Source organism: Neolamprologus brichardi, chromosome 14 (genome assembly GCF_056152115.1).
Source record: "Neolamprologus brichardi isolate AB-2024 chromosome 14, ASM5615211v1, whole genome shotgun sequence".
Lineage (NCBI taxonomy): Eukaryota > Metazoa > Chordata > Actinopteri > Cichliformes > Cichlidae > Neolamprologus > Neolamprologus brichardi.
The window spans coordinates 32,610,589-32,638,185 of record NC_142117.1 but is presented as its reverse complement, the minus strand read 5'-3'; the positions used below and the strand labels follow the sequence as shown (position 1 = coordinate 32,638,185).

Below are 27,597 nucleotides of genomic sequence, written 5' to 3'. Positions count from 1 at the left end.
AATCTGCTCAAAATGGGCCAAAAATCGCACAGTGTGAGCCCGGCATTAGGTTTCACAGTGGAGGACCCTGATAGCTAATGCTGTTGACTATCTCAAAGTAGTTCTCATATCCGAGGCAATGGGTATAAGAATAGATACATGTGAGTGAAAATTTAAAAGGTAAACATGAACTTCATCCTCTATAGTCATTGCATTTGTTGGGCAACCTCCAGAGCATATGATTTGTTTAGAAGCAAATAAGGGTTTGTGAGATTTGCAAATCATTCCTTTTTTTATTCACATAGCATTCCAACTTTTTTTGGAACTGGGGTTGTGGATCATATTTTGGTCACTCTGTGTTTACTGTTACAGTTCTTCAAGTGTGTACATTTTGCTTTGGTAATCATCTTAAAAAGCATGTGGGTTGAGCAGATAGTGAGGTTAGGGATATGTTGTGTTGATTGGCAGGTGTGTCAGGTGAGATGATGGCCAACTGTCACACATCAACGTCATCCAAACCACCTTTCCACAAAATTGGATTTTCTAGTTTCAATAACAGGCAGCTCAGCTAGCATCATGTTGTTACAGACAAGACAGGAAGTAATGTGGAAGGAGTCACCACACAGGGACTACACGGAGTACAAGGTATATCACTGGAATTCACTTATAGTTGGGATATATATATATATATATATATATATATATATACGTGTGTGTGTGTGTGTGTGTGTTTGTGTGTATATTAGTTTTATTCAACTCAATTTTTTTTTAATCACATAATTTTCATGCAATAGTTTCCTTCCAAGGTGTTGCTGATATAAAGAACACACTGCAGGTATTGCTGTTTGATACAATCCTTACACATAGTTCATTATGCTAAACTGTTATACCTGGGAGCAGTAAAACATCTGTATGCACAGAAAACAAAATATTTCTCAAGAGCAGTACTGATAAATTCATATGTTTTGTTGTGATGTGATTAAAAACATAAGCTCTAATAAGAGAACATTTCAAAGATTGTGTACTATTGTGTACAAGCTGCCTTGTTGTTTCCTTAATAATGATATTTAACATGGGATTTCTGTGACTGAAGCTGCCTTGGCTAAACCATAAGCAGAAATAGTAGTCCAATCATTTCTTCTCTTCACTAGATTCATTCTAGGGTTTTTTTTCTACCATGTAAAATAACACATCTGTGTGACTGTTTCTTTTGCTTCGTGCAGTACAAATATTCAGCAGCGTGAATGTGCAGTAGGCTACATTTCTTTAAAGTGCAGCCCTTCAAAAGGCTAGCCACAGAAACAAAGAAAGGTGCCCTGCAGCACACATTTAAATGCAGAACCTTCCTTCGCTCTTTCAGCATATCAAATGGTGGGTATTTATCACTCAGCATGAAGCTCAACTTTTCCTTCCCTTTTCATGTTAGCACTGCACATTTTTATGCAGTAGCACAGTGGTTGATTGCTTTACCTGGTTCAGATTCATATGGATACTTCTTTTCCATGTAAACTGAACATTTTAATGGAGTAATTGATGCTTTATTGAACTAGAAATCAGTGTTCAAGCTATGTGACTTGTGGAATGCATTACACGCATATTAAACAGCATATAGAAAACCTGGCTTCTTGTAATTTTGACTTTAGATTGGAACATGATTACCCCAGTTAGATTGTAGAATTTCAAGCACAGCGGTGTAAATACTAAAGTCCTGCACCTGGTCTGAAAGGTGCACCTGCCTCAAACTTCTATATAGTACCTGCAGCAGGTTGAGTTTGATTCATACTAAAGGTTAATGGGCTTGATATTGTTTTGCACAAAAACTTAATAAGTACTATCAGAGAACATCTTGAAAGCCTCATCATAATATCATCATAATAAACATTCACAGCCCTTGTGTGTGTGTCAGTTCACCTAAATGTTTTTGCTACTTTATATGACTCAGGAAACTTTTGTTCTCTATTTCACACATTACAGTAATGTGTGAATTGTAATGGATAGTGAGTCAGATGAGCTATTGCATCTCTGGTTATGTTATATAATAGTAATAATAATAATAGTAATAATAATTAATATTATTATTCGTTTAAATTTATTTTAAATAAGTACATATTTAACTTATTGGACTGAATCAATTTGAGTAGGCTGTCAGTGTCCCTCATTTATTGTGGTGGCTCTATGTCAATGCACTGTATTCATTTATCTCGCTATAGATAGCGGCCATACTGATCACAGCCCTGCTTCACTGAGTCATGAGAGAGTAAAGAGTGGACAAGGCAGAGTGCATGGGGAAAGGTTGAGTCAAAGCTCTATATATTCTATCCACTGGTCGTGTACTCTGTTCGAAAGATGTTTCAGTGGGATGCTTTTTTTCTCTTTGTTTTGAAATTCTGAGCTACTGAACTCACACTTGGGCTGCTTTTCAGCCGTGACTTTGAAGGCAGCAGGCAGAAAGGAGGCGTCTGATCTTTCTCTCCGAAGAGTCCTTCTCCCCCTCTCTCTCTTTGCGGACGTGAGGCTGGCCGAGGCTCAAGTCACTCCAAGCTGTACAGTAGTAATGAAATTATCAGGATGCTTTAAATCAAGCACTGGAAGAGCCACACACACCACACTCTGATATGTTCTACATTATCAGGTGTAATGCTCATTGATTGAATTCATACTGACCTTGGAACAACGGATTTACATTAAGCACCTGTTCCTTTGCTTGCTGCAGATTTCCTCACTGACTTGGATTTTAAACATTTATATGGACATATGTCGACTTGTAATTTTTCTGGAAGCTTTAATGGCCATGTTGTTTTTTACATTATTGAAAAGGTCATTAATATTAACTCGGGTACATAGCTTTAGCTTGTAAAAGGACGTTATAGGGGTTTCATTTAAAGCATTTTCTTCTGGTTTCATACCATATTTAATGACTGAAGCACCCACTTGGTCTTAATTTGTCCTGTATGTTAAGTGATCATTCTGTCTATATAGCTCTTTGCACTTGTTAATCAAATAGTACTTCAGATTTATAGTATGTAAGTACTTACCTGATATCCCCCTTGTGTTGCTTCTTCCTGTAAAATGTTGAATTTCCTGTGTGCCTGGAGTCGTTTCCCAGGAATTGTCTACCTTTACCGTGTGTTTCAGACACACATCATAGCAAGTGTAGGCCCTTAAAGTAAATATACTGTATTACATACTAAATTGTTATAGAAGTTTTATAAAGCAACAAGATAGAAATACATAAGGTCTGGAATTTCATTCATTATTGACAAATTTAGGCAAGCTGCCCAAGAAAACTCTTCTCTCCACAACATGTAGCCTGGCAGAATTTAATATCTACTGAAACGCTCATATCCACATCTGGTTGCTGCCAACTCCCGCAGTCACGTTGTAGGTCTGTAATTACTGTGGCTGTACTCGTGTCTGTGTTATTTACTCACCAATTACTCACTCAGTCATTTCATATTTTATCCTATTTTATCACTAGATAGAAAAAATCAATGTAGCTTCCTCATTGTTTGCTTACTAATTAAAGACATTGATCAAAGATAATGCATGAGTTATGTTGGAACAAAAAAGGGAAAAGAGGTAGAACAAAGCTACGCTGACAACAGAAGACAGGGTGGTGACAGCTGCGGGTGAATCAATAGGGAGCGCAGAGACAATCCCATTCGTGCTCTGGTGGCATGCTGTTTCCAAATGGGCCAAGGTGTTATGACAGAGTATCTCTAGGATAGCTGTCCAAGACAATTAAAACAGGAAAAAATGGCAAGACAGCTAAGGATGGGAATCAGAAATTGGTTCCGGTTCAGGACCTGTTCCAATCTATCGGAACTGTATCACTCCTGCTTTTTCCTTTTATCAGTGCTGGCATGTTTTCTGACATGAGCACATTGCACAACAGTGACATCAAAGTCATAACTGTGAAGCATGTGCAAATGTGCAAACTTTTTTCTTTTTCTTCTTTTAGCAAATTTTATTTAGGCGCAGAGAAAATAAAACAGTTGCATTAATTCTAAAACCCCAAGAAAAGAAAATACAGGAATCAATAAGCAGTTGGTAAATCATCCGAATTGTAAGTAGGTACTCGCAGTATTCCATCCATCCATTTGCTTCCGCTTATCCTTTTCAGGGTCGCGGGGGGCGCTGGAGCATATCCCAGCTGTCATAGGGTGAGAGGCGGGGTACACCCTGGACAGGTCGCCAGTCTGTCGCAGGGCTAACACACAGAGACAGACAATCATTCGCACTCACATTCACACCTATGGGCAATTTAGATTGTTCAATTAACCTATCCCCACAAAGTGCATGTCTTTGGACTGTGGGAGGAAGCCGGAGTACCTGGGGAGAACCCACGCAAACACGGGGAGAACATGCAAACTCCACACAGAAAAACCCCGGCCTGATGGTGGAATTGAACTCACCTTCTTGCTGTGAGGCAACAGTGCTAACCACCGTGCCACCGTGCTGCCCCACTGGCAGTATTATCTGTAAAAATCATAGAAATACCCATCTCTAAAGTCAACAACAACGAAAAACATTGAAATGTGGACAAGCCAATTGTCCCCATCTAACACTGAATTGAATGTAAAATGTGACTGGAATCAATTTTAGATAAAAAATCAATCACAGTTGTTTGTAAAAGACATTAGACATTAAAACAAGCTATCTTCAGTCATTGGGATTCCAGGATTTTTAATTTTGTGTGTTGTTGTTCCAAGATTGCTCACTGTCAGGAGCTGATAAACTGTCCATTTAGTGCTGGATCTGTCTCTTTCTAGGCACAGGAAATGGTGGGCATAGCAAATTGATTGTGTGGACTGAGTGCTTGCAAATCCGTGTTGTGTGGCAGGTCATTCTTTTGGGTGTTTAAATGAAAACGTGCCGTATACCCAATGTTTTTTGTTTTGTGTTTTTTTCTTAATCTTTCAATGTGGTCACTACCTGAACTATCCTTTAGTTATTTCACCAAGTTCAGTAATCCAGTGAGAGGGTTTTTTTTTTTCAGTTTTTAAAGACACTGACTATGCTGTGTATATATATAAACATGATATTTAAAGGGCATGGACCATAATTTTCATTAAATGTGCCACAAAGTCGGTTTCACAAGTCACTCTGAGGCATAATTGTAAAGACTATGGAATGAAGGCCATGAAGACCTAATCACCTGCCCCAGGTTAGAGGTCTGTTACTTGATCTCCACACTTTGCCATTGCTTCAGCTAAATGTTAGCAGGTATCATTATGCTCCAAAAAGCTATAATTCTGGAATGAAACATCCATTGTTCTACTCATGAACAGTAACAACAGGGTAAAAACACACTTGGACACATAACTCTATAATTGTAAAGTTCCATGTCATTTAAATTAGAACTTATTGAAATAGTAAAATAGAAAAGAAAATGCAACTTTCTGGTTTTTACTGGCTTTTAACATTTTCCTGTTGTTGATTTTTACCACTGTAGTGGTTCAAAGTACGTAGTTTCAAAAGAAATACATAAGCTGTCTGTTTGTTCTTTGTCTCTTGCTGAGTACAGCGTGTTTTTGTGGAGGTACTATCACTCGGGGAGAACAAAAGCTTTATTGTTACCTCACCGAATCAAAATTACTTCCCTCATCAAATGATAAAGTCAAAGGCTATCAGCAGAAATAATGATGCTTCTGTATAAATTCATTATATCTTACTGTATTTGTTTTTATTCGCACTGAAAGCTTTCGTTTCCATGCTGTTCTAGATCTTGGTGCTTTCAGTACAAAGGCCCGGGGTGGGGTTTCTGTGCGTGAAGGCCAAGGTGTGGTACTCATGTGTACCCCTCCTCCCCATTCACCAGGTAAGAGTTTAGTTTTTTAATCACAGGCAGAAGAAGAAATTAATTTTTTGCTTTTATTACCACTCCAGTGTGAGTTATTACGGAGCCCCGCAGGGGACATGGGAGAAAAAAAATTAAGACGGACTCTTAAAAAGTTTTGCGAGATCTCGCAAAACTAACTCGGGATCTCGCAAAAGTTGAATTCCAACAATGGCGGCAGCTACTTAGATGTAATATTACTCTTTTCAGGGTCACAAAATACACTTTTAAGATATTTTGAGGCGTGAATGTAGTTGTGTACACGTCAGATACCTGCTCGGTTTACAAGACATCACATATTTGCAAAAGTGCTCCGACGTTTTCGGAGATCTGACACCCACTAGCTCGAAGCTAACGGGAGGTCAAGACCTACTACAGCCGGGAGGAAAACCGCTTTCCCGGCACATCGTGCCTCGACCTCCCGGTCAGCTTCGAGCTGGCGGCCTCCGAAGAATGCGACTAAAAGTTTTGCGAGATCTCGCAAAAGTCCGTCTTAGTTTTGTTTTTCTCCCATGTCCCCTGCGGGGCTCCGTAAGTTATTGCTCCCACTGTTTATTTTTATTTTATGCATTGTATTTTGATTATTTATATTTCATAGCTGTTCACTGTCCTGTCTATCCATCCATGCTGTTCATATTAGTGTGCCAAGTTACAGTGACCAAAGAGCCAGAACTCCAATTATGAAAGATTAAATTTACTGGATCATTACAACTAGAAAGAAATGTTACACGGCCAATTATTTCACACAGCCACCATCTTTAATGCCATATATTTAATATCCCTCTCTATAGTTGTCCTTAAATATAAGCTCTTATGAGGTTTTCTGTTTGCATCAGCTCTGTCATTCTCCTGCACTGCACCCATGGGAACGTTTGCCAAGTGCTCTTCAGCACCCATACACATTTCTGGATGCCATTTTGCATCTCATGGTAGCAACCAGAGAGTCGGTGACAAATTAGCTGGTTTAAAAGACACGCAGTCAATAATTAATGTTGCGTAATGACTGACAGATGTAAGTGTAGTACAGAGTTTTCTCAACCTTAATGTTTTTCATCAGTCATAGTGCAGATGTTGCCCTTGCTCAAGGAGTTTGTGTGAATATGAATTTTTCACAGGGAATTTGAAAATCAACCCCTCATACATACATGCATTTAATTTTTTGACCAAGGTCTCTTCTTGAATGCTTGGAACTCTGATTGGCATGTGATTGAAATCAAACACTGGCGATGATGTTAGCATGATGACAGCATAATGGAAATAGTGATTTTCTGTCTTTTGAAATTTGTTGCAGTCTTACTACTATAAACTGTAAAATTGACCCAGGTTTCATAATGACATACTTTAAGTCCCCCGTGTTGAATTGCTTGCATTATATTCATTATACGGGCCGAGTGGATCAATACAGAATATATTATACAATCACTCAGCCGTTAAATGCGTAATTCAGGGCAACCGCATTAGATTTAAAATTTATTAGTCTAACAGAAAATCAGCATTTAAAGAGTAAATAAGAAAATCCATTAAAAATTTAATCTACAAAATACATTTGTGCTACACAGAATAATTGAAGGACCTTAGCTTGTTGTTTAAGAAATTTCTGGTTCCCTGTACCTGTTCCTTGTATATATGTGGTTAAATGATACAGTAAGATACAAACTGCTTGTCAGGGAACAAGCTTGGATGTTGTTGTCTTGATTTCTATTTTATAAGCTTAACTTCCCTCAACTAAAAATATAAACCTAAGCTTCTAAGCTTGTACAGCATTGCTGTGTAGGTTTGGCTGCATTTATCCACAAAATATATACTTCAGGCCAAAAATGAATAGTACTTGATCTCCCCTTTTTTTGTTGTGATATTAACGTTTAGGTTTAAAAGGGATATGAGAGGCCAGTCTCAACATGTTGTTGAGCCTTTATTTTGATGCTTATTTTTTCATATTTACAGATTATACTCAAAAACACAATACAGGTAAGATTATGATTTATTTCTTCGGCATTGCTTACATGAAATGAAAAATGATCTCAAAAGACTTAGATGCCTCAGCCATAGAATATCCTACTGTGATGAATGCTTTGGTGTGTCACAGTTCAAATTCACATTGAAGAGGGAGTGCTAACAAATCTTTGGGCTAAAATGGCTGTGGGAGGATTCAAAAACATTAAAATGCCACTTATTTTGCAAAGGCCTTGTGAGTAAAAATAGCTATGAGTCACTGAGATATGAAAAGTTGATCATCTTCCGTTTGATGGTTTTGATAAGTTTCTGTGTGTTTTGGGTAAATGCTGCGTATAAAGAATATAAAGAGTATAATGAAACTCAGGCGTCTTTGACAGGTCTGTTATCTTTTATATCAGCAATGATATTCTGTGTTAAGTTATTCTTTTTAGTTTTACAGGGTCCTGTTTGACTTGTGGACCAGAATCTGGAATATCACTATTTTACCTATTCTTCCCTCTTCAGGGAAGAATAGCAACATATGATGCTAACTTTGGACACGAATCTGTTAAAATACAGTATTTAGGAGTCCACTAACACTGAGCTTAAATTGAGTGTTGAATTTAGTCATAAGATCTGTGAACTAATAATGTTGCATCTTTAAAACATCAGTTATTTATTATTTACCAAGAGGACAAGAAGCTTATCCTTTCTTTGTCTGTTTCTTTCATGGATTATGGATCCAGATCGAAGAGTTGTAGCACAAACGTTCAATGTTCAATGGAATGCAATGTTCCAAAGATTGAATTTAATTGTGTTTCACACTTTAATACTTATCTTGGCTATGTATAAATGTGTAACACATGGAAATATGTCACAATTTAGCTCTGTATTTACCATATTCATCTATCCATTTATCCATACATTAAACTGTCACTTCTGCCACATTCATAATGTACAAATGGCTAAAATACAATACATCTTACCACTTTATTTCATGGGTCAGGTATTTATATCTTCTGCTCTTACTGCATTTTGTTTGAAATATAAAAAAGATTGTGATCCATCTACATCGATAATCATTCAGAATTGTTTGCTATAAAAGCCAGCTAAATCTGTTTTTAATGGCTCTGAATACATTCATAAGCACGTTCATACACATGACCAAGCTTATTGGAATCACTCTGTCCTGGAATAATACCCTATCATATGCTAGTTTTACCTTTCTGATAATCACCGGTTAATTAGATTAACCTCCCTGCAAATAACAGGGTCTTTAAAGTCTTCTTCTCTGAACTTTAAGCACCTTAATATTATTTTTTTAGATTAATTTATTCAGTGATGATCAATTGGCTTTGTTGCTATATAAAATCCATACTCATGACTCCTTTAAATTATCACTGTTTCAGTATTGTATTGAGTAGTAAGCAGTGTACTTTAGCAGTACTTTAGACCATTTCCTAACCAGTGTATTTGTAGTGTATAAATGTTATATTTCAGTACATTGCAATAGTTTATTTGTTAAAGAGGTTAAGAAGACCTTTTTGTGATTCTCTTACACAGATAAAGAGCTGATCAAAATTCATACAGGTAAAAGTTTTTTCCCTAATGTGTACAGTATCTGTCTTCACTTGCTTTTCAGAGATTATCTACAGCTGGGTGTTTAATGAATTCCCCTCGTTTGTCGCCGAGGACAGTCGACGCTTTATTTCCCAGGACACGGGAAACCTCTATATTTCGAAGGTGCAGCCCTCTGATGTAGGAAGTTACATCTGTCTGGTGAAAAACACAGTGACAAATGCAAGAGTTCTGAGTCCCCCAACACCTCTGACACTGAAAACCGACGGTGAGTGTTTTTTTGGGTACATAACGCAGAAAATTTTACAGTTCGATGTTTGTTTGACAGTAACAGAAAGCGAAAACTACATTTTATATTCTGCGTGTGTACAATATTGTGTAGAAATGCATTTGGAGGAAAATTTCAGATCAGAGAGGTTAATAAAGTCGGGCGTTCTTCTGCTTTCCACTGAGCCTCATGTTTTTACAGGGCGTTTTGAATTCCATACACACCATAAATAGATAGTGAGCAATGCTTTAACATTAGTGCGAGGAGCCTTCTTAGCTCGCAATGTGCTTTGGTGAAACTGGCCATCGGGGAAATCATTTTCCTGCATAAAATTAACTGAATCAATGGCCCTTGCTGTGGATGGGAATTTGCTCTTTTATACTAGCCTCTCAGGAGCCATGGTGTGGAGCTGTTTGTTGGATACAGGTGTGGATTTCACCTACAGGCTTTTTTTTTTTACATCCGACTACACAGAGAAACGTCCATCACTTCACGCAGGTGCCTGTCTTTGTCAAGGTTTCAAAGAGCCACTGAGATTACATCCCCAGTGAATCTGTGAAATGGCCTCTGTGCCTCAGAAACACGTTTGTTCCAAATGTTACAACGCAAATTTACCTCTTTACAATTACATGCCTTCCGGCAAGATTCTTGCTCTGTATTTGCATAACCTTGTGTGAAGTGGCCCTCTGAGACATGCAAAACACTTTGCACATAACAGTGCTAAATTGGTTTGTGTCTCTGTAACTGAGCTGCAAAATGTAGTCATAAGGGCATATGGTCAGTCGGCTATTAGCAGTTTAGTATTTTTTTATGGTTGGATAAAGAAACAGAAGATTAGTTGTTGCTGTGTTGTTGTTTTTTTTCAAATAGTGAATGAACGAAGGAAAATCAGTTCTGCACCAACCGTGTCCTGTTTGGTAATGACACACGGGTTGAAGAACAGCAACCTCCCCTGCAACACAACACAGCCAAATCTAATCACTACACCTGTAGGTCCATTACGCCAAAGAGCGTCTTGGCATCTCTTGCTCAAATCTCATGATGCTTAGCAGCCTCTTATGTTGTGAATTTGGGTGTAAAATTCTGAAAATTACATTGGCGCACCTCACAGCAGTCGCCCAAATGTTGCCGTGCTGTTTCCGCCCTTCAGTCATTGGAGTCTGACCAATTAGACACTGCAATCTGTGCCTCAGTAAAAATGAGTGATTATTACACAGCAGACAGTTCAAGCTGGATCTGTGCGTGGCTCACCACTGTCAGCTCCAGCCCTCACTCTCTTAATCAAAACAAGCATCTGGGTTCCATTATACCCAGCTGGAGGCCATTGATCGTCAGATCACAATCCACCTTCAGCAGAACGGGGCTAAACGCTAAACTCCAGACTAATACACCTTTTAAAAACAGTTCATCTCAGAAACACCTCTTTGATTTTCTGCTTTAGTGAATTTAGAAGCAATTGCACAGTGTTGCCCTACATGGCATTATTTGGCTGTGGTTCTGGATGTGAACCAGTGTAAAGCACGTACAGCGTATACGTACATAGCTGTTTTGTTGCTTTTGCTTTCCCTCTAACATCCTTCTTTTGTTTAACATATAGATATATTATTTCCATTAAATACAACACAAACCTCAAAGCAGTTTTACATTAATCAGCCCTGCATTAGTGGCCTATCATGTTTACTTTAGGTGTGCATGCTTTAAGCTGTCACATAATTGCCTTTATTGATACTTGTTATGCATAAAAACATTACAAAGTAAATTGTCACTGATAGTAAACTGATTACAGGTTTAGAAGTTATGGATGCATGCTTTTATATTAAGTCTGTAAGACCCAACCCATCACAAAATAGCCAGAAAATTCAGATTTTTTGGAACTGAGATGTTTATTAACCCTTATTACAAAATCCACTAAAGTTCTTTTTTTTTTTGCTATATCATGGTGTTTATGATATCACATTTGATACATTGGGCATTTTTGGCAACTTTTTGTTAACAACAAAAAAAAAAGAGTTTAGTATTGATCATGTTGATGAGATAGAGGTCTCAGAAACTCATGTATCAAATATGATTCAAATGGCATTATAGGGATAAACAGTAGCTAAATCTGAGGTAATAAAACAAAATTCAAGAAACTGGACTAAAAATTGCAGATATATTCATGTCTTATGGTTAGTGAAAAATAAGGAATTTATCCATCAATAAATCTCATGTAGCTGGGAGAGTAAGATAAGATATATAAGATAACTCTTTATTGTCATTGCACAGTCATACATAGTACAATAGTACAATGAAATTGGAAAACTGTCCTACGTCGGCACTACATATAACACAACACCACACGATATGACACATCACAACGCAACACAAACAACACAACACAGTATAATAACTTAGTAATAAAAAAAGAAGAAGAAGTGTATTTGTATTGCACACTGTTATTATTGCACATTAATTATTATTGCACCTTGTTATAAATATAAATATTATTATTGTTATTGTTGTTTTAAACATTGTTACCTCCCCCCTAAAAAAGTCCAGGGAGGTAGCCAATCAGGTCAGCTATTTGCATTGATCAGGGCTATTGCCCTGTTGTAAAAGCTGTCCTTGAGTCTATTTGTCCGGGACCTCAGCAGCCTGAACCTCCTGCTGGACGGCAGCAGCTTAAACACCCGGTGTCCTGGGTGTGTACCGTCCCGTAGGATGCTGCGTGCCCTCTTGAGACAGCGAGTGCTGTACAGGTCCTTCAGGGAGGGAAGAGGATGTACCTTATAAATACAGAAATGCAACCAAAATCTGTGGTGTATTTTTATCGTTTATACAGATAAGTGCTGCAATTTTTATTTGGGCTTCGGCAGCACTGCTGTTATTAATGTCATAACAGATTTTCTGTCTCACTACTGTGTCAATAATATCAGTGAAAGACAATGTTTGCAGGCACATCTATGCATGGGCATGTTTTTCTCTGCTTCACTTTACTAAATTATTATTGAAGACCTCTGGTTCATAGATATATCGGATGTCAGAATGATTTTTTTGGCCAACATACTGTAGAGGCATAGTCAATACAACTCCCTGTCCTTGAATGAATACACATTTGAAAAGGAAAGAAAATAATTGCCATTGTTCTTAATAGCACATTGTATACGTCTATGTTCTTTTTGAAGTTTAAAAACATTTAATTTAAAGAGCGTTAAATGTGCTATTTTTAATGAAAACAAATATATGATGTGCATATAATGCATATAATGTGTATATGCACAGATTAATTAATCAAGTGCATATACAAGTGCATGACCCGGAGTTGTCAGTTTATTATTTTATTTTATTTTATTTTCAATTAGAGTTTCAGAAGTTTTGATTTTGATCGGCATCATAAATATCTGTTGCTGGGTCAGAGACCTAATAATACATTCTTTTACATTTGTATTAACTTGGATTTTCAGTAAAAGTTAACAGGCATTATACTTTGAAATTGGTTGGCAGAAGAATGAAATACAACGAGAAAATAATCAAATTTTCATGTGATTAATAAATGAAATTGGAACATAAAATATAACGCTACGCTGTAGGGTTGGTAATGTTTTAGCACACCGAGTCGACACATTAGTTCTTCCAATTCTATCAAGTCCAGCCACTGAGACTGAATATGATATTGAATATACTATGGCAAGAGCCAGTGAAATATTGCAAATTCATTATATGTGAAGGGCTGCTTTGGAGCCATAAATGTTGAGAATGAGATTGAAATTGAAAAGTTCTTTGGAACAAATATCATAAAACTCCTTTTCCATGCATAGTGGGCCACAATTCAATAACCCCCACTCCCTTTCTTCATTCATTTTATCACATAAAAAGTGTCAGGTGCATGTAGTAGAAGGTGTAATTATGGTTTCTCAAATGTCATGCGGGTCATTTGTCCTGGTGCTCATGTACTTTATAATACATGTGGAGTCATGCTACACATCCTCTGATATGTTTTGATGTGTATTCAGGTTCAGCTGTGGATGTGTGATGTTCAAATGCAATGATTGTGTATTTAACATTCCCGTATGTCACCATTCTCTTCACGCTGCTGCTAAGCGGCTCTCTTTGTATGCCTGCAGACTTTCCCGTTGGTTGTTTATATATGTATACACTGTTAATCTCTGTGTAAAAAGTAGTCGGCATTGCCTTCACTGGCACAATATTTTGCAAATCGTTGCCAGAGTCAGAACAGAGTTTGGAGAAAGAGCTTTGAAGTATGTCACCTCCCTTTTTTCCTGGAATCATTTACAGGGGAACCTGGAATTGGCAGAATAGATTTTCTTTGAGGGGTTTTATATCATTTTTTAAGGATCAAAAAATTGGTTCTCTTGGTCAGTGTGAATGCTCCTGAGGATGCTTTTGTCCTCATATTATTGCATGTGAACTGGATGCTGTATTTGCTTGCTCGTTGCTTGTTGTGTGTCAGTTATATTTGCTAATTTATATTTGTATTTGTCACAAATTCTGCTTCTATCCTGGCCTTGGCTCTTGAAAAAGAGATTTTAATCTCAGTGAGACTTTTACTTGGATAAACAAAGGATTTAAATATAAGACATATTTCCCTTTGAGAAAAGTAAAACATTCAGATAATATTCGTATTGCAAACACCCATTTAATAAGACAGATAACAGTAAATCCCTTTAAATGATGATGTTTTTCTTTGTTACACTTTTTTTTTCTTTTTTGTTTATTACCATCTCTGACACATCGTCCTAGTAAATGAAAATAAATAGCCGGCTTAACATACAGATGAATAAACAAAGGAAACGTCCTCTGGCGATGGCTTAGAACAGAGGTGTTAGTCATAGTGGCACTTAGCAAGACTGATAACATGTTATCACTTGTGTCCTTCACAATGTGTTTGTGAATTGTTGAGCGGATTACTAATTCTTGAGGACAATAGTAGGAGTCATTTTGTGTCTTCTGCTGGAGATTGTTTGTTTTTTGTTTGTACGTCATCTTAATGTGCTGTTTGTGTTTTCGTATAAAGCCAGTATGTCACCTACAGACTTTTCCTTACATTCCCACATCTTCCAAGTATCTGCGACATATTAAGACAAATTAAATTGCAATCTACCAAAGTGCTAACCCTAGCTAATCTTGCTCATGCTTTAACCCACTGTTTTTGTAGGGATTCAAAATATAATTATTAACCCTTTAAGACCTACCATAGAACCAAGTCCGCCAGAGCTTATATTATATTTTTACATGTTGTGGAGCCATTTTTGGGAGCATTTCAAGTTGCTATACATCAATACAACCATTACAGCCTACATTTTAATAATATGTATGCATTAAGTGCATAGTAATTACATAAATTGCAAAAAAGTGCAATAAACTACCAAAAAATTGAAAATCGTTTTGGTTTTTTTAACATATATTTCTAGTTAGAGAAATTTAAGAGGCTTATCCCTCAAAACTGTAAATACCAAAAAGTTGCACAAAATAATTTCCCACCACAGGAAATTTATTTTGAGTGCCTTCATAGTTTTATTTTTGAAATACACCAATTTTTATACACTGCAGGAAAAACGAAAATAAATATTATAGTGCAAATTTGCAAAAAAGCAGCATATGCATCAAAATAAACTATTTCCAGTAGTGCAATATGAGTCCTAAGCATCCCAGAAACGACACAGAAAGTCATAAAGTCAAACATAACTTTTAAAAACACCAGTATAAGCTCATGAGGCCCTGATGGTAAAAAACTACATTTCCGCGAAAATGATGTCACTTCCGGTTTCGGGCAGTTTTTGTTGCTGCAAGTGCTTTTTATGCAGTTTTTGCAAAGCTATATGTGGAAGGAAACTGTGACTTAGGACAAGCTGATGGCATAAGATGTAAGTACAACTCCTCCGGTTTCATATGCAAAAAAAATTATTGCGCTAGCTGACGTGGTTGCAGAGCTACCGGGATTTAAAAATAGTTACGCAAAACGGAGCGTGCCCGCTCTGACCGGTTTTAAAGGGTTAAGTTGTGTGCTTTACAGCTCTGTTAATTAAATAGTCTTATTAAAATAACACTGTATAAACTTAAGGTTCATGGTTAAAATGATTTTCCAGATGGTGTGCACAATATGCATTCCACACCTAAACACTGCTTTGATTTAACATATTGTTCATTTTAAGAGGTTTAACCAACACAAATCTCTAGGAAGAATACATTTATAGCATATAATTTTATCCTTCAGTTGTTACTCTTATTTTGAAAAAATTGCATAGGAAATGGGCGCCTAAATTATTTTTATTTCTTTGTTTGTCTGTATATGGGCAACAAAGTTGAACAAATCGTCATAACATCATATTGTTAAATCGCTGCAGTCTGCTTCTGTGTCCACACTGCAAGAAAACAAAGGAATAATAGCAAACTGGAGACCAACCAGCTATTGCAATACCTGCTTCTAATGTGTACAATTTCTCTTTCTTAACCCTTTTCAGGTGTCATGGGTGAATATGAGCCCAAAATTGAAGTGCATTTCCCTACATCTGTTCTCGTTGCCAAAGGAGTCACTGTCAGACTGGAATGCTTCGCTCTAGGAAAGTAAGTAAACAAGGACATATTGTGCAAATATTGGTAGTTGTTTATTACAGCGCTATCATATTAATCACCAGGAACAGTAAAGTACAGCCTATCGCTGCTCTGTTGCTGAGAGATCCTTTAGATAATCCTGCCTGTGTTTTTTTTTCTTTCTTCCTTAAATTACATTATTCCATTACCTGAATGGGAAGCAGGCATATCTTGTCTTCAGGCAGTATGTTAAGTGAGTGTAGAGAAGTGCTGCATCGTAGCTTGGCTGTTAGATGGCATGTTAGTGCATGGTGGGGGTGGGGGGGGCGGGAGACTGAATGGGGAATTCAGCCCTAGGGACCCATGTGTTCTTATAATTGAGAGCCCTAATGTAGCTGTGTTTCCTGGGTGCTTTCAGGGTCCGTTATGAATGTAGAAAGCCAAGGTTATGTGTTTGGAGTGGAAAAAAAGGGAAATTGGTAATAGTTGTCTGCCAGGAGGGAACACTCTTTATTCCACAGAGACTAAATCCAAACCACTCTCCACAGTTACTAAAGTTAGTGCTACTGGCTTCAATATTGCCTTTTGAAATATTTATTTTCTTTGTCAAAGTTCGGGAATTGGGAAAGACTATCTCTAAACACGGGTAGGCTAGATGACGAAAAGGGGAACTTTATTGGTGAAATCAGTCTTATCAGTAAGACTGCAAAACCATTGCAGTGGTGTTTTATGTGACACAAAATAATTCTGGTAATAATTTATCATCCCTGCTCTATTTTATTTAGTATTTATGCAGTATAAATTATTCATTCCTATTTTAAGTGCAAACAGTCTCTAATCTGCGGATGACTAAGGGCCTCATAATTGTTTACTTTGATTTCATTTAATTATCCACATTATGGTGGTCATTTCCTAAATATATAGACACTGCATTATAATCTGACTCCCCTTGGCGTTTTCTATCAAGCAAAGCAGGAGTTTCTGAACAGTCTGCTTGATGGGAAACCCACTGAACAGCCAAACAGCTTGAATTCTTGCCCTGTGCCTCCCTCAATGAAGTAATTTGTGCATGATAGCTTTCAGTCAGACAGTGATCCCAGTGACTTACCCTTTTACGCAGAGATGAATGATTTATCAATGCACCCCATTAAGAAATGCCAGTCTTTATATAGCACTGAAAATGAAGTTAAAATGGGTTTTGTACTCCTGTTGATCAATATGTATGATGGCACTGCTATCTAGTACAGGGCTGAAAAGCTCTTTGTGTGAATGCCAAAGCGCCTTGATGTGATTGTCTGAAGGGCGAAGAGAACAACGAGACAATGAAAACAAAAACAATATGAATACTGCTCTTAACTTGAAGGAATTTTGAACTATGTTCACATCATAAGCTATTTTAGTGATGTCTGTAGCAATTAATCAAGATTTTTGTTTAACTGCACCATGTAGAGTTAGTAATCACTGTGGTTCCTGAGTTCCTTCATCCATAAAAAAGGTAAATTACAGCTTTGACTAGAAATAATAAGCAAAATACATATTACACAGTTATACAGTAATTCCAGAGTCCAGTGACTTTGAAAGAACCTTTGAAAAATAATTTCAAATGTATTTTTTCAAAGCAGAAATTTAGATAAAGTAAAAATCTAACTAATTAAAAAGACATTTTTGGTTTCAAGCTCCACTCATAAATATTTGGCCTTTTGGAAGTTTTTATCCATGATGTGCTGATTTTAATGTTGCCTCCCTGAAAAGTCTGAGGCCTTTTTGACGTTCTCTTAGAGAACACTGTGGACTGAGGGAGGCCTTTGGATCATATTCATGAGTGATGGGAAGGTGGGCTGGCAGATTAGTGCAGGTATAGCAATAGGACTGTTGTGCTGAGGAGAGAGTTGAGACGAAAGGCAAGGCTTTCAGTTTACCAGTCCATCTTTGTTTCATCCCTTACCTTTGATCACAAAATCTGTGTAATGGCCGTTCAGGAAAAACAAACAGCCAGATAAGATTCCTCCATAGGATGGCTGTGCTGAACTTTAGAGATATGGTGAAAAGCTCAGACATCCAGAAGAAGCTTGGATTAAAGCCTCCGTGTCAAAAGGAGCGTTAGGTAGTTCAGGCACCTAGTTAGGTTGCCTCCTGGGTGCTTTCGTCTGGAGGTGTTCCGGGCACACCCAGCTGGGAAGAGATCCCAGGATAAACCCAGAACCCACTGACAGATTATACATCTCATCTAGCTCTAGAACACCTAAGGATCGCCCGGGAGGTACTGGAAAGTGTTGCTAGAGAGAAGAACATGTAAAAACAATGCTCAGCCTGTTATTACTGTGACCTAACTTTGGATAATTGTACATTAGATGGATTGATAATTATAAATGCCAGAACCACGCACCCTCAAGTTAAAATCCTGCCTTCACAGGATCATCTATAAGTAACTCTGGAAAGTGCAATTCTGTTAGCTGCTTTTATTTCAAGGGTTAGTAGACTATGAAGTTCTTTGTAGTTCAAAAAGCCTTGTACATTCGATGGGTTACACATTCAACCCACTCATTTCCACTTAAAATATAATATGTAGCATGTGTTAGAAGGTTTCATCGAAATTGCTTTAGAGTAGTAGATATACTTTTTAGTTTCAGTGATCCCAGAGGGAATCAAGCTCTTGAAGCCCTGCAGTTAAAGCTGACCACTTAGTCAGCATGAAACTGTACCTCTTAACACAGCACATTTTATACTCTCTGTGCTGTTGTTAATGTTTGTGCTCTGATACAAACGTTAATAAAAACACCTTTGTCTTTCGTTTTGATACTTCTTTTAAAATGGTATGTAATTTTTAATTTATTTTTTCTTAAAGAAGAAATTGAGAGTTAGCAAATTAGCTAAATCGTGAGGCATTATCTACATCTTAATGATGTGAAAGAATCAAGTTCTTTATTATATTTTGGTATTAGATTTAATTTTGCACCTTTATTATGGAACAAGTCCAGATGAGGGCACATCAATTGTGTGGATTGCTAATTAAGATGTAATCTGCAGAGCTTGCCTTTAGGTACATTCTTCAAGTGAACACCTCACATAAACTCCAGTGTGTGACTCACTCAAAATGTTAGGGTATGAAATGCTTACTTTTAGAGTTTGATGAAACAGACCACAATCACCAGGGTTTCAGAGTCTACTGTCTACCTGTCTGCAGCTTCAGGAAGATGCTGACAGGAAGACTTCATACAATGAATGAACCTGTTCCCTCCCAGTCCAGCAAACATGTGCAGGCCCAGTGCTTATTATTCAGTCTCCAAAGCAAAATCCTTCCATGGACTCAGGAAGTTTTACCCCCATCGTCCAACCTCTCACAATCTCTATAGTTTTCCTTTGTTATCTGACTTGTCAACAGTTCAGGTGAAGCAAAGGTCTCCAGAAAATTGTCCATGCAATGAAGTGCATCACAGCAACTCAATGGCATATTCATGAATACTGATTAAGTCTTTGTGACTCTTTCTAGTAAAGATAGAGTATACTCATGTTCAGAAATCTGGAGTTTTGGTAATTCTAACATGTTCTTTCTGGAAACGATAAACTACTCCTATTCACAAGTCACGAACATCACACGAAGGTTCTGTCCAAAATGAAAAAGAAACATTTGTTTAATAAAACGTGATATGAATCCTAATTTGAGTCCATTGCAGCTCAAGGGTGTAACATTTCTGTCTCGGCTAAATGATTGATGGGTTCAGTGGAGCTTTGTATGGTGTCACTTTTCTATCTTTCACAAAACTGTCAAATCTAGTCATATAGTCACTACTGATGCTGTGCTTATACATAGGATGACATTCTCTCTCTGCATGTGCAAGTAATCTGTCAAAGGGATCTTTAGGGGAATACATGAATAAACAGGCGTTGATAATGGTTGCTGGAATATCAATTATTTAAAAAAAAAGCCCTGATCTTGTAATAACCTCATTTGAATAATGTCCCTTTTCCTCTAATGTCTGGTATCTGTTGTATCTATTATATATATATTTACTGTAACAAGTGAGACACATCTATCATGGGTGGTCAGAGGGTCATTGTCTGATATGCAGAGCAGAACATTAAATTACTATCATGGGTTTTCATGACTTATGTGCAAATGAAAGATGACAACCAAAGTTGTCTTTTACCTCAAGATGTTGATAGAAATTATACAGCATGGAACTAATTGTTCAATTCCCCGCTGTATTTAGAAACATGCTCAATTAAATGAGTTTGTTCATCAATAAAATAAATAAAATGAGCAGTCTCTAATTTTTATGGTAGTTTAATACAGAGAGACACGATATGAACCAAAAATACAGGAAAAAACATGTGACATGAAAAAGTATTTGATCTGCCACAAACCATCCAGAATTCTGGCTTCCACAGATTGGAATCATTCAGTCAATTATAAATACTCCTAATCTCAGTGTGTATGAAGCACATCTGTCCACAGAATCAATTTTTGCCTTTCCAACCTCTCAACCTCACCTCACCTCACCAACCTCTTCACGGCCAAAGGAGCTGTCAAAGGAAAGAAACTGTAGACCTGCACAAGGCTGGAATTAGGGCTGTTCGATATAACAATATATATCGGATGACAATATAAAAACGACTATCGTTTCATTTTACGCTATCGTTTGTTTCGTGGTGTCGCAAAATAAACTGTTTACGGCAATATTTTTTCATTATTTTGATGGTCACTGTAGTGGCTATATATATATAGTGGCTCTTATATTTAATATAACCACACTACTGACGGACAAGCACCTGTTTTTATGCGTTGTTGTTAGCAACAACGACGGCAACAGCATCGCGTGTCCGCTTGTTTATGTTCCACATAAACCTTTCACAATAAAGCTCAAGATCCTGTTGAGACTTTTCAAAATAAACTGAATCACGTGAAAGATGCAGATTATTTACAGATGAGAATTAAAAAAGAGCCGCCAGGTGCTAAAAAATAAACCTTAGACTCAAACCTTAGAACAGGCTTTTCCCTGCAGCACGCCGTGCAATAAATACTCACAAAGAAAACGGCGGCCTTTACAACTTATGTCTAAAAATGTATAGTTTCATGCATCGGTTAAAACACTCGACTCCAGCTACATGACGCGCAGCTGTAAACACTTCCCGCAAGACGAGCTGCCCGAGATTCACAGAATTTACAGAAAATGTTACATTTTTGTGATTTATATCGTTATCGGACGATCCATCCATCCATCCATTCGCTTCCGCTTATCCTTTTCAGCGTCGCGGGGGGCGCTGGAGCCTATCCCAGCTGTCATAGGGTGAGAGGCGGGGTACACCCTGGACAGGTCGCCAGTCTGTCGCAGGGCTAACACACAGGGACAGACAACCATTCGCACTCACATTCACTCGCACATTCACACCTAGTGACAATTTGGATTATCCAATTAACCTATCCCCACAAGCTGCATGTCTTTGGACGGTGGGAGGAAGCCGGAGTACCTGGAGAGAACCCACACAAACACGGGGAGAACATGCAAACTCCACACAGAAAGACCCCGGCCTGATGGTGGAATTGAACTCAGGACCTTCTTGCTGTGCGGCAACAGTGCTAACCACCGTGCCACCGTGCTGCCCAGACTGCTCGGACGATAGAATTCTTATATCGGGATATGAGATTTTGGTCATATCGCACAGCCCTAGCTGGAATGGCCTGCAAGAAGGTGATTAATGTTGCTGCAATTATTTAGAAGTGGAAGACATATAACATGGTCATAAATCACCCTTGATCCAGAGCTTTATACAAAATCTTGCCTCATGGAGTGTTGATGATCACGTGGTGAATCAGCCCAAAAAATATGGCAGTTTGTTAAGAATCAGAAGGCAGTTGGGACGATACCCACCAAGAACAGCAGAGGTAACACAAACTGCATTGTGATGGATTTTAGTCTTGCAGTGTCCGCAAGGTCCCCCTGCTAAAGCTCTTTACATGAAGTTTGTATTTGTATACATTTTTATGAGTCAAAAAAAAGTTCAATGCAAAAGCACCATAAAGATTCCTACTTCAAACTTTTAAACCACTTGTTTTCATCATCCAAAAGTCAATGATCATTAAAGAGGGATATCAATGATGGGGAGTTGAAGATGCAAAAGGTTTAAATATCTTTTAAAGCTTTCACAGGCTGCATATATTTAAAATTCATTAAAGACAAGTCCTAAATTAATTGGAGCAATTGAAAGTGTCATTACAAGATCATTTATCTGTGAGTATATCTGTACATGTTATTCTAGTCCCTTTTCTTAAGGAAGCCCTGAGTCTGAATTTCTTTAAATTATTATTTCTGGATTGAATCATGATCGTAATTCTGCTTGTACACTTTATACTGTAGTTCTGTATTATTTATACTACTGTATTACATGCTGTGGTGTGCCATGCTACTTTCTTCTTCTCGCAGCCCAGTGCCAACCATCACGTGGAGGAAGATAAATGGCAACATCCCCAAGAAAGCAAGACTCCGTAAATCTCAGGCTGTGCTAGAGATTCCCAATATTCAACTAGAGGACTCGGGAACTTATGAATGCAAAGCTGAGAATCCAAGAGGAAGCACTGCTTTCAAGGGACATCTGCAGGTCTACAGTGAGTCTAAGTATTTTTACATGTTTTTGTCTTCACTGGTTTAGGGGGAAAAAATGGCACATTTTGATTATGTGGTGTTGGCAAACACCCCACCACTTCCACATACACATACACACACACTCTTCATTATTATGCATTATCTAAGAATGTGCTTGTATTAGCACAAGTGTTCATTCATTCCAGGAATGGCAGTCGAACCAGCAGCTCTGCTATTTTGGTCCTTCTGAATTTCTTACTCATTTTTCATAAAGTAATCTTTGCCAGTTAGTGTTTTCAAATTGAAGACTGTTCCTTAGGAATTTGCTGAACAGCCTGTGCTATAATTATGTATTGATCTACCCAAGATAATCCCAGAGCAAGGATTCATCACAGCAAGGAATGTGTTGTTTTGTTTGAGCTGAGAGAGAACTTAAGTGTGTCTTCTTCTAAACTACATCCCTGTTCATTTGATGCTTAATAGACTACTGTGTTTGCTCCCAGGTGCATAATTTGATTTTTTTTCTGTATTGTTTATATTATTAACAATTATTATTTATTTATTGATGATACATCTCATCTAAAAAAGACTGAAGAACTGCAAAATTTAATCAAGAATTTTCATTATCTGTTTTGTGTTTGTGTATGATTATTCATTTTGGGATGAATTTCACCTAAGAGCAGTTTTTAGTTTTCTAATAATGAATTACTGCCTAGTTTTTTGCCTTCTGTGATCATAAACTTATCTTTGAGGCTGCATGTCTCCCAGTTCCTCAGTATTTGTACTATGTGCTAGGCCCAAGATAATGGACTGCTTCAACCTTGGTAGGACACGTTTCCAAGGCCCTGTTCTTCTTGGCAACCTCCATTCTCTTGACATCACAAGGAGAATAGCGAGCCTAATTTGTAGCAGCCTCACACTAAATGTAATTTACACAGGTTAGCTGGTAGTTTGCACTTTTATTGTGAGGGAGACCTTTCTGACCATAATCATTCAATCAAACCACACAAAGTATTCTACTGAAGGTGCCATATGGAAAGAATAGAACGTGCTTGGCATGTTATTGTGAGAGAAACAGCTCAATAATGTGGGTGTCACACTGTCTGCACACTGCACAAGAAATAAACCACAGTGAAAATGTGCACCATTTAAGTTGGGAAGGTGTGTCATAGTATACGCTAATATGGACATTATTTGGAGGATTTAATTTCTTAACGTTAAACAAAAACGTGCCAGAAATATATGCATAAGCTTTGGCTAAGCTAAGTAAAAAATATTTAAAGTGAGATCTAAAGCCAAAAACATCATCAAAAAGTTGTCACAAGAAGCATTACAACTTTTTGGTTAGACTTACAGTGCTTTCGGTTTGGTACGCATATGTATCGAACAATACAAAATTTTTAATTTATTTTATCAACTTTTCTTCTGACGATGCTGTCTGTGTTGAGCGCTCAGAGGATCTGCGTTCCACTACTCCGCCTAGGCTGCACTGTCGAGCACAGATCCACTGAGTGCAGCACAAGCTAGCAAGACAGAAGCTAAGCTCGTTGCAACGGGCAAATTGAACCTCCCCCACCCTTATTCAGATCTGGCCTTTGGAACTATTTTGGTCTTCACGTGAAGTATGACCCTGAAGGTAAGCCAGTCATGGACAAAAGTAAAACAGTATGTCGGATGTGCCACGCAATGCTCAATTACATGGGTGGGAACTACTGAGTTAGCGCAGTTTGCTCATTAACGTGTTGACGCCGTCCAGCTGAAGCACGGGGCGATCCGCGGTAGCTCGTTAACGGAGATTTGTGGCGTTAACGTCATTTCAACGAGATTAACGCTGACAGCACTAGTGGGAACACAATGAATACGACTGCACATTTACACCGACATCATCCTAGTGCAAAAGACAAGTGGAAGCAGACAAAAACAACAAGCACGCATGCTGCAAACTTTACCCGAGTCATTTCGACAGCCGTTAGCACATGATTCTCCTTATGGGGGCCTGATATGTTTAATATGCTGCTGAGAGTATACCCCAGAAGAAGCGTATAGTATAGCTTTTATTTTGGAAAGAGCCATTTCTCTGTAATAAACTCTCTTTTCCAAAGATGAGTGATTTCTTGATCAGATATATTTATTTTTTTATTACTTTGTTGTTTCAGCAACATTACATTTAAAAACTGTACTTTTGAGTTAAAATATATTTATAATTTTAATAAATGACAAATTAAAAAAGCATGAACATTTTTTTGTATTGAAAAAATATCGAACTGTGACACCAAAGTATCAAACCAAACCGTGAATTTTGTGTATCGTTGCACCCCTAATATATATATATTGATGTTTGCCCATAAGGTCTTGTTTGAGAGTGAAAGACATTCAAGCTAAAAGGGACAGAATGTTCCTGCCCCAGTAAATGTCCTTGTGTATTTTATAATCGTGTAAATGTACAAGAATTTAAAAATGTCACAACCACAGATCAGAACTGCAAGATGGAAAGAGAGTAGAAGATAAAAAGAAAAACCTACAGCCTATACAGTGTTAAGATCTTGAGTTGTGAGAGAGATTTTCTGCAGTATGTGGAGTTGAGCAGGAAATGTGGATGGAGCCTTGGGAACACAAGAAAGTAGGCTGTGGAGAAAAAGAGAAAAGTCTGATGGTTAGTCCCCAGGAAGGGCAGTTGCTTATTGCTTAGTTTGCCTTGGCCTTGGACCAGCAGTGAAGTGGAAGGAAAGATAGAAGATTTTGACATACATGATACAAATTAGTGTAGCGAACAAACCAGCAAAAATGCTTCAGTGCTTACTCACTTGGGATTTGATTTGATTCAGTGCAAGAGTGCTCCTGCCTCTTGACATAAGTTTTAGTTCTTTATTTCCTTCAGTTACTATGACCTCCCTACAGTTTTGAGCACGTTAGCTTGACAATAACACAAAAACATGAAAGTGATCTCTACGAGAGTGGCTTTCTACAAATCGGAGCCCCAATAAAAAGCTAGGCTTGAAATTTTTTTTCTTACAAAATACATGCAAAAACAATTTGCATGGTCTGTAGTACTAATTAATATAAAGGTTTAATACACTTACTTCTTGTCCCCAAAATAAGCCATAGATCTGTTGTGCACTACATGAATCAAAACTTCTCTTTTGCTTTTTCATACTATTCTGTTTCATGTTACCAAAAAACATTAAGGAGTGCCCAGATTTGAGAACTTTTGTGTTAAGTGATAAACAACAAATAAAAAACACAGTGTAGTGTACATAAAAGAGAATGCAAAAACAAAAGGCTTGATGGTTTTAAAGATTAAAATGCTCAAATTAACTAATTAAAACATAAAATATTACTGAGATTAATAAAAGCAACATGTACACAAACATGAAATACATGACACATCTGATTTGAAACTTAATTTATAAATTAGTAATCATAATAGTTTATTTTTAATCAGTGACTGATTTTATTCAACTCTAATAAAAAATTCAGCCATTGTAACATTGTACGTTGACGATGTATTCATGCATGCATGTTCTTGTATCTGGTGTGCACTTCAAGGATACATTACTTATTCGTATTTTTTTTTTCTATCTTCAAGCCCTCCCGCAGTGGGTCAGAATGATTAATGATACTCAGATGGATAGTGGAGAGAAGCTCCAATGGGAGTGCAAGGCCATTGGGAGGCCCCGGCCCACCTATCGCTGGCTTCGTAATGGTTTGCCCTTGACATCGCAGGTACCCATTTTACTTCACAGTACCCTTTCTTTTGCTCTATGGAACATCTGAATCATCCTTGTGAATCTTCACACCGACTATATGCAGTACAATCCTGAAAATTATCTCCGCATCCAGGAGGAATATTCCTTTATTCTTTTTTTTTTTGTTCCAGGGTCGACTTGAAATAGTGAATGGGGAACTGACCATTCACAAAGTGCAGCAGGCGGACTCGGGAATGTACCAGTGTGTTGCAGAAAACAAATATGCGGCCATCTACTCTAATGCTGAACTCCAGATTTTAGGTATCAGCTAAATGGATTTTTAGTTGAGCAACATAATTAAAGTAATGTATCAAAAACAGAAAGGATTGGTGTGAATTACTTTAATTATGTTACTTTCCTTTTCTGCATATTGTTTTATTGAATGTCTGCAAAGAATAAATTGCAGAGATTCAGTATTGACAGTTGAATAAGGTACTACATGATAGGTAAGGGCGGGTTGCTGAAATGCAAGCGGAGAACACTGAACTGTGAGATGTGCTGATTGCCAATCAATGGTCCCTGATTTAACCCAGGCGGTGGGCGGCATGAATAAAAGAACGCCTCTTATAGTTATATTCAGTGAGGTGTCTGCAAGCATTAAGCTTAGGAGAGTCCTGAATAGTTCTACCTTATTCTGAGAACAAAAACCAATGACTTGTAGGTATAGATTTATACTAATGGGAGCAAACACTAAGAGGAAGACATCAATGGTTTCTTTGATGGAGTTTAATGACTCCATTAGAATCTTATCTTCGCTCTATCGTTTGTCATCAAAGCCCAGACTACATTACTTCTCCCATTACTTAGGAAAACAAATCTTCGATCCGGACACAACTTTCATCGGCCATTTATTAGTCAGTCATTACTATTATCACTTAATAATCACTTATAACCATTAATATATCGGCCTACATGGTCTATATATTGATGGTGAAGTTTTCTCATTATTTCTAACAGAGTATATGTATCTTTTTCTTGTTGCTGGTTTGGTTTTTTGTACATAACAAGACCTCCATCAGAAGCACTTTAATGACATTAAAGGCCAAAGAAGCTGTGTTCTTTGTTGAGGCTCCTGGGTAAAAAACATAACAGTCCACTGTTCTGTCTTGATGCACTATTTTCTCCCTGTCATTTTCTATA

The 27,597-nt window shown here is 37.6% G+C and overlaps 1 protein-coding gene across 6 annotated transcripts in view; it reads left to right on the top strand.

Annotated features, from left to right (window-relative positions):
• The window catches only part of cntn5 (contactin 5), a 123,901-nt gene that overhangs the window by 66,884 nt on the left and 29,420 nt on the right, over positions 1 to 27,597 (top strand). For 4 of the 6 annotated variants that reach the window (XM_035910275.2, XM_087851139.1, XM_087851138.1 and 1 more), the window contains exons 6-12: positions 5,705 to 5,800; positions 7,763 to 7,786; positions 9,396 to 9,599; positions 16,061 to 16,163; positions 22,553 to 22,734; positions 26,298 to 26,434; positions 26,589 to 26,718. In XM_035910275.2, the coding sequence (XP_035766168.2) occupies positions 5,705 to 5,800; positions 7,763 to 7,786; positions 9,396 to 9,599; positions 16,061 to 16,163; positions 22,553 to 22,734; positions 26,298 to 26,434; positions 26,589 to 26,718 (876 nt within the window). The remainder of the gene's footprint in view (positions 1 to 5,704; positions 5,801 to 7,762; positions 7,787 to 9,395; positions 9,600 to 16,060; positions 16,164 to 22,552; positions 22,735 to 26,297; positions 26,435 to 26,588; positions 26,719 to 27,597) is intronic. The other 2 variants (XM_035910276.2, XM_006796652.3) reach the window with 1 other exon arrangement.